This window comes from Geospiza fortis, unplaced genomic scaffold, assembly GCF_000277835.1.
Source record: "Geospiza fortis unplaced genomic scaffold, GeoFor_1.0 scaffold114, whole genome shotgun sequence".
Taxonomy (NCBI): Eukaryota; Metazoa; Chordata; class Aves; order Passeriformes; family Thraupidae; genus Geospiza; species Geospiza fortis.
The window spans coordinates 1,575,947-1,587,056 of record NW_005054383.1 but is presented as its reverse complement, the minus strand read 5'-3'; the positions used below and the strand labels follow the sequence as shown (position 1 = coordinate 1,587,056).

General features: G+C 54.3%; 2 protein-coding genes across 2 annotated transcripts in view; one reads left to right on the top strand and one right to left on the bottom strand.

Moving 5' to 3' along the window:
* Window positions 1-16: 16 nt before the first annotated feature.
* ANTKMT (adenine nucleotide translocase lysine methyltransferase) lies at window positions 17-2,456 on the top strand (the record flags this gene model as incomplete). Its single annotated transcript, XM_005425250.2, has 4 exons — window positions 17-139; window positions 788-928; window positions 1,423-1,473; window positions 1,967-2,456. Coding segments are annotated over 4 exons (504 nt in total), but the record flags the coding sequence as incomplete, so codon positions are not given.
* Window positions 2,457-3,097: 641 nt separating this feature from the next.
* The window catches only part of CCDC78 (coiled-coil domain containing 78), an 18,982-nt gene continuing 10,969 nt past the window's right edge, over window positions 3,098-11,110 (bottom strand). The window contains 5 exon segments of the mRNA XM_031060432.1: window positions 3,098-3,111; window positions 3,210-3,336; window positions 4,865-4,965; window positions 6,354-6,420; window positions 10,130-10,173. Of these exon segments, the coding sequence (XP_030916292.1) occupies window positions 3,106-3,111; window positions 3,210-3,336; window positions 4,865-4,965; window positions 6,354-6,420; window positions 10,130-10,173 (345 nt within the window). The 3' untranslated portion in view covers window positions 3,098-3,105.

Here is an 11,110-nt window from a genome sequence, read left to right as displayed (position 1 = left end):
CGCCCGGCCCCCCTGACCCGCCGTGCCCCCACAGGTGCCGTACCAGCCCTCCAGCCCCCGGCAGGTTGCCAACACCCTGGCGCTGCTGCGGGGCCGCGCCGGCAAGACCGTGGATCTGGGATCCGGAGATGGACGGCTTGTAAGGGTCCTGCGGGAAATTGGGGTGTAGAGGGTGGGCGAAGGGCAGGGAGGGTGGAGGGGACACCCCCACCCTGCTGCTGGCGGGCTTCTGGTTGGGCTTCTGGGTGGCCAGGACCATCCGTGGTGGTCCCAGAGGGTCCTCGATGGTCTTAGACATCTGTAGGTGGTTCTAGATTGTCCTGAGTGTCCCTAGGTGTCCCTAGACTGTCCTAAATGGTCCTAGACTGTCCTAGATGGTCCTAGGCTGTCCTAGGTGTCCCTAGACTGTCCTAGGTTGTCCTAGGCTGTCCTAGGTGTTCCTAGGCTGTCCTAAGTGGTCCTAGACTGTCCTTGGTAGTCTTTGGTGACCCAGCGTGGTCCTAGGTGGCTCTAGACAGCCCCAGGTGGTTCTAGGCAGCCCTGGGTGGTGCAGGGTGGCTCTAGATGGCCATAGGTGGGCTTTGGCAGCCCTAAAAGATGCATGCAGGGAGCAGGGTGGCAGTGAGGGAATGGGTGGTGCTGAGCTCCAAGGTCACCTTGCCTGTGAGCCAGCAGGATGGGGTGGGTGCAGCTGGGCAGCAGCCCCCGCCCTCCCAAATCCTGCCCTGCACTCAGCACTGAGCTGCTTTGGCTTTCAGCCCTCCCTCTCTCCCTCTCTCCTGTGCAGGTGCTCGAGGCTTACAAGCAGGGGCTGAGGCCGGCCCTGGGCTATGAGCTCAACCCCTGGCTGCTGTGCCTGGCCAACTACCGCGCCTGGAGGGCGGGGTACCACGGCAAGATCTCCTTCCTGAAGAAGGATCTGTGGAAGGTAACAGCATCCCGAGGGTCTGGGTGTGCTCAGAGCAGGGCCAGAGCTCTGTTTGCCTCTCCAGGATGGATTTGCTGATGGCTGCTTGCTCCTTCCCCATCCCACACTGCTCCTGGGAGGTGGAAATCCATCCTCCTTTCCAGGGAATGCCAGCTGGGGCAGCCCGTGGCCAGTTCTGCTGCTTGGAGCAGCTCTGAGGAGAGGTCTGGGTGCTGCTGACAGGCTCACCTGCAGGGATGAGCTGCTCAGGCTGCCATGAGGTATTTGCAGCCTGACCAGAGAGAATCCATCAAGGAATGTGGTTCTGGGATGGTGCTGGAGGCAGGTGTTTCCCAAGACGTGCTGCTTTCACACCCACACTTCCCCATCCCACATCTTTTGTGACATCTTTGCTCCCTGCAAGGTTCCAAAGATCACCCACGAGGTTTGGACACTCAAGCAGTTTTTCTTGCTCTGCCTGCTGCTCGTTATTCCCCTTTTCCTTCTGTTTTAAGGTGAATCTCTCTGACTGCCACAACGTGATCGTGTTCCTGGCCCCCAGCGTGGTGAGTCAGCCCCTCACACCCTGAGTTCTTCTGGGCCAGCTCCAGGGGGCTTGTCTTGGGAAACAGAGGGGAATAAGTTTTATTCCTGGGGTGGAATAAGGCCAGGTGGGCATCCCTGTGGTTTGGTGCTGCACAGCATTTGGATTTATGGATTTATGGAATGCTGGAGGTTGGAAAATCCCTCTGGGATGGAGTCCTGCCATTCCTCCAGCACTGAGCCATGTCCCCACGTGCCACATCCATGTTAAAGCCCTGCAGGGATGGTGACCCCACCACTGCCCTGAGCAGCTGTGCCAGTGCCTGACCACCCTTTCCATGAAGGAATTTTCCCAATATCCATGCTGAACCTCCCCTGGCACAACTTGAGGCCGTTCCTCTTGTCCTGTTGCTCCAAGTCCCAGCCTTACCAAGGGCTGACATCCCAGAGGGTCCCTGGTGGCACTGCCACTGTGTGACTGTGTCCTGATGCTGCCTCCTGTGTCTCTCTCCCCAGAAGCCTCCCTTGGCCAGCAAGCTCCTGGCAGAGCTGCCCGACGACGCCCGGGTGGTGGCCGGCCGCTACCCCTTCCCCTCCTGGAGCCCCAGCAGCACCCTGGGCCAGGGCCTGGACCAGGTTTGGGCCTATGACATCAAGGAGGTGCGGAGAGAAGTGCAGGGCAGGGCCCAGCAAAGCCAGGTCTGACCCCAGCCTCGTTAAGCCTGGTTTAACAGCAGCCTCCTTAAGCCTGGCATTAAGGGTCAGAGCCACTCCAGCCCTTGGCTCAGCTCAGGACAGAAGTGCTTGGCCAGCATTTCTCCTGGGGACCTGCAGGGTGGCAGATCTTCATTTTCCAGAGTGTGAGCAAAGCAAGAGAGGAGAAAATCAGAGCTAGAAATCCTGGGGTTAACGCAGGATTTGAGGGATGAAACTCCAGTGCCTCTTTTTAGATGATTGCTGCTTTAATTCAATTGAAGTTTTAAAAATAAAGTTTTGGTTGGTTGTACCTCTGAGGTTTTTGCTTTGTCTTTGAGCTGCTGGATGGTCCTGGAGATGGAGCAGCTGCTGCTCCTGGCTTTGCTCTGCCATCCTTTCCAGCTCACCTCCATGCAGGATCAGTTTGGCCCTGCCCATCAGTATAATATTCCATTTTCCACTCAAACACACAGGAAAATGGAGTTTTCCCACCACAGAGTCACAGAATCATGGAATGGGCTGGGTTGGAAGGGATCTTAAAGCTCATCCCATCCCACCCCTGCCATGGCAGGGACACCTCCCACTGTCCCAGGTGCTCCAGCCCTGCCCAGCCTGGCCTTGGGCACTGCCAGGGATGCAGGGGCAGCCACAGCTGCTGTGGGCAGCCTTTCCCCACGCTCCCACTAAAAGAGCAGCTCTTCCCTTTGTCCAAGCCCAGAACAAATCCTGGTCTGAGCCAGCCTTGGCTCTGTCTCACAGGTGAGGAGAGCAAGGCAGGAGCAGCTCTTGGTCCAGGTCCAGATCTCATCCAGGGAAAATATTCCAGCAGGAGCAGGCACGTGTCCCTGCAGCCCAGCAGTGCAGAGCTGCCTGGGATCCCTGCCCTGTGTCCCAGGGGTGCTCAGGGAAGAGCAGAATTCCTGCAGGGCACAGCCCAGCCGCCCTTGTCTGGTCTCATTTCAGTGCTGTGAATTTAGAGCAGAAACACCCACGTGGTTTCTCTGGCTGTGCCCACCTCCCAGCCCGAGAAGGATCCGTGCCTGGCACTCCGTGGAGCACAGACCTCCCTTGCAGTGGGGTGTTCCCAAGGCTGGGGCTGCTCTGGCTCCTGGCTGGCACTGCTGGCACGGGGCACTGGGGGCACCTGGCTGCCCTCAGCCTTCCTCAGGCGCAGGATCTCCTGCTTGTACCTGCAGTGGAGGTGCCACTGTCACCATGAGCAGCATGGAAGTGCCACTGTCAGCACTCACAATGGGCAGTGTGGAAGTGCCACTGTCACACATGTGCAAACCCAGGGCACCAGGAATATTTCTGTGTCTGCTCTGGGGTGCCCTGACCCCCAGGGCAGCACTGACTTTGACCCTCATCCATGGAGAAAGTTTCCCAAACTTCAAGATAAACTAGAATCCACAAAAGTGTGAAATAGATTGCAGAGAGCAGTGTAGGTGTATCACTTGGTGAGAAATTGAGGTTGGGGATTTTTAGTGGGTTGTGGATGGAAGCAAGATGGAGGGCGCAGGGTGGTGTCCTGGGTTTCTTCTTCATGCTTCTTCTTCCTCCTTCTCCATGGGTTTGGGTGGCATTTTGTAATTGGGCAGAAAAGTCCCCATTGTGGGCTCTGTGGGATCAGTTATTGGGTTAAAAGGGAAAATAATCTAGGTGTCAGTTCTTAATGAGATAATTGGCCATTTTGTGCCTTCTAATGAAAAGCTGCTGAACTCACAGCAGTGAGACTGTTTTACTGATAAGAAATAATGAACACTTGAGTCTGAACATGAATTACTGTCTCAAGTGCCTTCAATCCAGACCCAGAGAAACCCACAGCTGGTACCCCCACACACACACAGTCCCTGGGCAGGGAGCCATGCCAGGAGCTGAGCCTGGCACACAGATCCCACAGCCTTTCCCAAGGAAAAGGCATTCATGGGCTGTGCCAGGTAAGGGCAGAGCCTGACCCAGCCCAGGAGCAGGGGGATCGAGCCCTGCCACACCTGCCCTGCTTGTCCTCTCCCTTCCTGCTGCTCTCCCTGCTCCAGGGCAGGATGAGCCAGGGAAGGGGAACACACATCAGGGGCGGCTGGGAGGGCTGAGGTTAGAACCTGTGAATAAAAGGACTCTGAAGGTTCTAGGCTTTAGATCAGGCTTTGGATTTTAGAGTCCTGTGAAGGTTGCAGGGAAACCTTAGAGTGCCTTCCAGTGCCTAAAGGGGCTCCAAGAGAGCGGGAGAGGGACTTTGGGCAATGGCATAAAGTGACAGGCCACAGGGAATGGCTCCCACTGCCAGAGGGCAGGGATGGATATTGGGATATTGGGAATTAGGAATTGTTCCCTGGGAGGGTGGGCAGGCCCTGGCACAGGGTGCCCAGAGCAGCTGGGGCTGCCCCTGGATCCCTGGCAGTGCCCAAGGCCAGGCTGGGCAGGGCTTGGAGCAGCCTGGGACAGTGGGAGGTGTCCCTGCCATGGCAGGGGATGGCACTGGATGAACATTTGTGTCACTTCCAACCCATTCCATGATTGTGATTCCTCCCAAGGATGGTGAGCACACAGGGCAGGACACCTGGGGCGTGTCTGTCCCGCTGCCCTGGGGCACAAGAGGTGGTGGCAGCTGCCTGCACAGCTGGAGGAGCAGTGGGACATGGGCAGTGCTGTGGTAGGGCCAGCAGTGGGCACGGGGCCAGCAGTGGCACAAGCCTGGAGAGGGCTGTCACCCCCTGTCACCTGGTGAGGTGCTGGTCGATGTAGCCCTGCAGCTCCAACACCTGCTCCTCTGCCACCACAGCCCGGGTCAGCAGCTGGCTCCTCTGCTGCTCCAGCTCCTCCTGCAGGGCACAGGACATGGAGAACACGTGGGAAAAAAGAGATCTGTGCCGTGGGAGTGATGTTGCTCAGCCCCTCTCTGCTGTGTGAGTCTGACCTTCCCACCACTTCCCCATCACTCCAACCTCTCTGCCATGACTTCTGCCTTCTTTTGGCCACAGAGGCAGGCCCCGTGCAGGTGTGGAGCTTTGCATCCTCAAGGAGTGAGCTTTACACTCCCAGGGAATGAGCTTTACACTCCCAAGGAATGAATTTTACATCCCCCCAAGGACTGAGCTTTACACCCCCAGGGAATGTGGGGCACTCCCTCAGGTCGCTGTGCACGGGGGAAGGCAGGACATGGAAGGGAATATCCCTGCAGCCAGCAGGATCCAGACTGGGAAGCTGATTCAGATTCAGCCTAGACTTGAACCAGGTCAAATAGAATCAAAGAATTGTGGAATTGTGTAGGAATTCACAAGGATCCAGGTATTAAGCTGGCACTACCAAGGCCACCACTGACCCGTGTCCCCAAGTGCCACATCCATGTATCCTATAAATCCCTTCATGGATGGTGACCCCACCACTGCCCTGGGCAGCTGTGCCAGTGCCTGATCACCCTTTCCATGAAGGAATTTTCCCAAAATCCAACCTGACACTCCCCTGGCACAGCTTGGGGCCCTTCCCTCTCCTCCTGTCCCTGTTCTCTGGGAGCAGAGCCCGGCTGTCCCCTCCTGTCAGGAGCTGTGCAGAGCCACAAGGTCCCCCCTGAGCCTCCTTTTCTCCAGGCTGAGCCCCTTCCCAGCTCCCTCAGCCCCTCCTGGTGCTCCAGCCCCTTCCCCAGGTCTTATCCATTCCCTGGACCCCCTCCTGCCCCTCCATGTCCTTCCTGCCATGAGTGGCCCAGACCTGTCCCCAGGACTGGAGATATCCCAGCAGTGCCAGCACAGGGCAGCAATCAGCCCCAGTTTATTACAGAGATGCCAAAAGGTTGTTCTGAAATGTGGGCAGGAGTGACAAGGGGCTGCTCTCCTTCCTTTAGGAGCAGGGACGGTAAAGCCTGGAGACAGCACCAGCTGGGAGCTGCCAGCACTGCTGGGAGGGCTGAGGCCACAGGAAGGCTCCATGGAGAGTGATCCCAGGGAATGGGCACAGCCCCGGGGCTGCCAGAGCTCCAGGAGGGTTTGGACACTGCTCCAGGGATGCCCAGGGTGGGATTGTTGGGGTGTCTGTGCAGGACCAGGGGCTGGGCTGGATGATCCCTGGGGTCCCTTCCCACTCAGGATTTCTGTGACTCCATGGACGTTTCCCCCTCCAGGCTGGAGCAGCACCAGGGCAGGGGCTGGGGCAGCACATCCCTGCCCGTGGGTGAGAGATCAGCTTCGCCTCCAGGGGCTGTTCCAGCCTTTACCTGGGTGTTGAGTGTGAATTCCCGGAGCTTCCTCTTCACCTCTGCCCAGCCCTCCTCATCCAGCTGCCTGTGAGAGAAGAGTTCATGTGGATCGTGCCCAGACACCAAATCCAGCCCCTGAATAGATCACACAGAGCACACAGGGCACACAGAGCACACAGCTCACACAGAGCACACAGAGCACACAGGGCACACAGATCACACAGGGCACACAGAGCACACAGGGCACACAGAGCACACAGAGCACACAGAGCACACAGAGCACACAGAGCACACAGAGCACACAGAGCACACAGAGCACACAGAGCACACAGAGCACACAGAGCACACAGAGCACACAGAGCACACAGAGCACACAGAGCACACAGAGCACACAGAGCACACAGAGCACACAGAGCACACAGAGCACACAGAGCACACAGAGCACACAGAGCACACAGAGCACACAGAGCACACAGAGCACACAGCTCACACAGAGCACACAGCTCACACAGAGCACACAGATCACACAGATCACACAGATCACACAGAGCACACAGAGCACACAGAGCACACAGAGCACACAGATCACACAGGGCACACAGAGCACACAGGGCACACAGATCACACAGATCACACAGAGCACACAGGGCACACAGAGCACACAGATCACACGGAGCACACAGATCACACAGAGCACACATATAGATACATAAATCTATATGTGTCTACATGAATACAGACATACACACACACACACATATATGCATAAACACACATCTACATCTACAGCCATACATACAAATTCACCATTTTAGGTATATGAACATGTGTCAGTTATTTGCATGTTAATACTTATTAATAAAGGCGCTAGTTACATATTTGGAAAATTTGTTGAGTGGAAATATTGTTCTGATACAGATGTGGCTGATGTTACAGAGTCATTTTCTGAAGATGCCATTTTAACATTTGGGGGTATTTTTGCATTCATTTTTTTGTGAAAAATATATGCTCGGATCTATTTGGGCACATCAGAATTTTTTCTAACCACCATTCTGATGTCACAGAGATTTAATTAGGAAAGCCCAGATAAATAAGAGGAAAACTGAAGTTCTTTCACAGAAAACTCTCAGGAGACAATGGGTAACCGTGATTCTTTCAATTGCAGGGCCAATCACCATATTTGAACTCTCGATAATCTTGATAGTGATTTCTTCTGAATGTAAAATGAATGGCTAGGCTTTGTTGCAGGTAACAGTGCTAAGTTATGAATGCTGATGGCCTTAAATTACATTGAGAAGGATACAGTTTTTTTAATTAAAAAAGCTGCACTGAACTAATCCCTCTAGCTGAAAAAAGAAAAGTTTTAAGCAATCTCTTTCTGCTGTGGGAGAGAAAAGCAGACAATCCCATAACAGATCAGAACACAAGCCATAGTGTGCAGCCAGGAGCTCCACACAGCCGGTGCCCATCCCACCACCATCCCCAGAACCAGAACCTCTCCCTCCGGTTCCCTCCAGCACCAGAGATCCTGGCTGAGCCCGGGGAGAAGGGAACGATCAACAGGGCACTGGGACAGCTCCTAAATCCCCACGGCATGGGGGTGGCAGAGCTGGGCTTTAGGTGTGAGAGGAACAGCGGATTTGTCTTTCCAAACCAGCTGGTAGATAAAACCAGCACTGGGAGATAAAAGAAACAACGGGAAGGATTCCACTGATTGAGGAATGGAAAAAGATATTTGCTTTTACAAATAAACTTGAGGTTTGCTGATAAATTAAATTGGATATTGAAAGATGAAAGAAACAATGAGGAAGAAAAACCTCTAAATTCCATAAGAATTAAAAATTAAAAGGGAGGGTTGTACATTAGAGGGAAATCTTTGGTATCGTGTTCTGGGAAGTCTGAACGTCTCAAGCACCTCAGAAATGGGGAAAGAGAGAACTGAAATGCAGCTGGGAAATTGGGATAAGGCTGGGTCCTCCAAAAATTGGAGAGATCCCAGGGGAATGGCCCATGGCCTCTGCCTTTATTCAAATAAAGCTAAAAAAGAACTCCTTTGTCTCCTTTTTGGACATAGACCTCTGGTGTTTGTGGATTCATTTTCCCAACAGGGACCTCCAAGCCCAGCCCGTTCTCGGCAAAGGTGAGAGGCAGCGGGAACTGGGGCTGGGAGAACACCGGGAATTGGGGCTGGGGAAACACCGGGAATTGGGGCTGTGGGAACACTGGGAACTGGGGATGCGGGACCACTGGGAGTTGGGACTGGTGGAACACTGGGAATCGGGGCTGGGGGAACACCGGGAATTGGGGCTGGGAGAACATTGAGAATTGGGGCTGTGGGAACATTGGGAATTGGGGCTGGGAGAACATTGGGAATTGGGGCTGTGGGAACATTGGGAATTGGGGCTGGGAGAACACTGGGAATTGGGGAACACTGGGAATTGGGGTTGGGGGAACACTGGGAACTGGGGATGCGGGACCACTGGGAGTTGGGACTGGTGGAACACTGGGAATCGGGGCTGGGGGAACACCGGGAATTGGGGCTGGGGGAACATTGAGAATTGGGGCTGTGGGAACATTGGGAATTGGGGCTGGGAGAACATTGGGAATTGGGGCTGTGGGAACATTGGGAATTGGGGCTGGGAGAACACTGGGAATTGGGGTTGGGAGAACACTGGGAATTGGAGCTGGGGGAACACTGGGAACTGGGGCTGGGGAAACACCGGGAATTGGGGCTGGGAGAACACTGGGAATTGGGGTTGGGAGAACACCGGGAATTGGGGCTGGGAGAACACCGGGAATTGGGGTTGGGAGAACACCGGGAATTGGGGCTGGGGGAATTGGAGCTGGGGGAACACCAGGATTCCCAGGAACACCGAGGTTCCCAGGAATTGAAGCTGTGGGAACACCGGGCTCCCGTCTCCAGCGGGATGAGCCAGGTAACAGCACACGGGTTAACCCAGCAGAATGTGGAGCGTGCGGGGTCTCATTGCAGTTTGAAAAACCCCAAATGATGAGATGCATCACTGTAATTCAGGTTCTGGACCTTGCACGCCCTGCTCCTGTGGTGTCTGCCCAAATGGCTGCATTTACTCACGGACACTGCTATTTTCAGTGTGGAACACATGGCAGAGGCTGGTTGAGGCTCAAGACACCCCTCCAGAGTCCAGGGGCTCCGGCACTCACCCACTCCTCAGTGCTGGCATCCAGCTAATGGAATATCTGACGTGTTTTCTAGGTGACCACGTCTTCTAAAGGGCTGAAAACCCTAGCTCAGGTTTCTCCTGTGCTTTGTTCCACCCCTCCACAGCTATAGCTGGTTGAGTTTTAGCAGGAGAATGGAGCAGGGGAAGAGACACATCAAAATTTAGCAATTTCAGGGTTTGTTGGGAAGCCAGGGAGGTGTCAGCACGGTGGCACCAAAGGATTCCAGCCCAACTCCTGCACTGGGAAGGAGGAAAAACAGGATCGTCCCAAATTGGTGGTGTCTCACAGGCCTTTCTCAGGTTGTGATCCACCAAAGCACTTGGGCATGTGCTTAACTTTGGCTTTTAAAGAGGTCAGTGGGGCTAAAAACATGATTAAATCAAATATGTGCTTAAGAGCTTTCTTGGATCGAGGCCCAGTGGCCAAACCTCTTCCTGCAGGAAGAGGGGACAGCTGCCTCTTCCCAGCCAGCCCCAGCAGCTCCCTCTCCCTGCCTATTGCTGCCTCCAGCCAGGCAGTCAGGCTCCCTCACTCCACACATCCATGGGACTTTGGAATGGCAGATATCCCAAGGAAGAAACAGCACTTACTGCTCCGGGGGCGCTGGGAGGGCAGAGGCTCCTTTCAGGCTTTTCTGGAGGCAAAGGAAGAACAGAATTCCTGTGAACCCATTGCAATCCCAGCTCCTGCCACTCTCAGAAATCCTGCCATGGAGTGGGTCAGGCTGGAAGGGGCTTTAAGGATGATCCCATCCCATGGCAGGGACACCTCCCACTGTCCCAGGTCACTCCAAGCCCTGTCCAGCCTGGCCTTGGGCACTGCCAGGGATCCAGGAGCAGCCCCAGCTGCTCTGGGCACCCTGTGCCAGGGCCTGCCCACCCTCACAGGGAACAATTCCTTCCTTACATCCAACCTAAATCTCTCCACTTTTAGTTTAAATCATTTCCCTTTGTCCTGTCACTGTCTGCACATGTAAAATGACATTATCCCTCTTTTCTGCGCCCTTGGAATTGGCACAAGGTATCCCAACACTCCCACAGCCACCAGTGCCGCAGCAAGGAAACCAGGGGTTGTACAGTCTGAAGGTTTCAGGTCTCCCATCCTCTGAATTTCTAAATAAATGCATCCTGTGCAAATCAATGCCCACATTTTCCCAGTGGGAGGACATTTCCCCATCCCTGGCAGTGCCCAAGGCCAGGCTGGACAGGTCCTGGACCACCTGGGATAGTGGGAGGTGTCCCTGCCATGGCAGGGGTGGTGTCACTGTCATATTTCCTGAAAAATCCTCTTTACCCAGAATTTTCTCCTGGGAAGCTGAGAAGCCTCAGCTTCTCCTGTGTTCACTACTCTAAAATGTCGTCTAAAGATTGTTTATCCAACATCTGAATTGCTTTAACTTAATGACCAATCACGGCCAGCTATGCTGAAGCTCTGAAGAGTCACGAATTTTTATTATCATTCTTGTTAAACCTCCTATCTGTATCTTTCTCTATTCTTTAGTATAGTTTCAGTATTAGTATAATATCATATCATATCTAGAGTATATATTATATATATATTATATATACTAA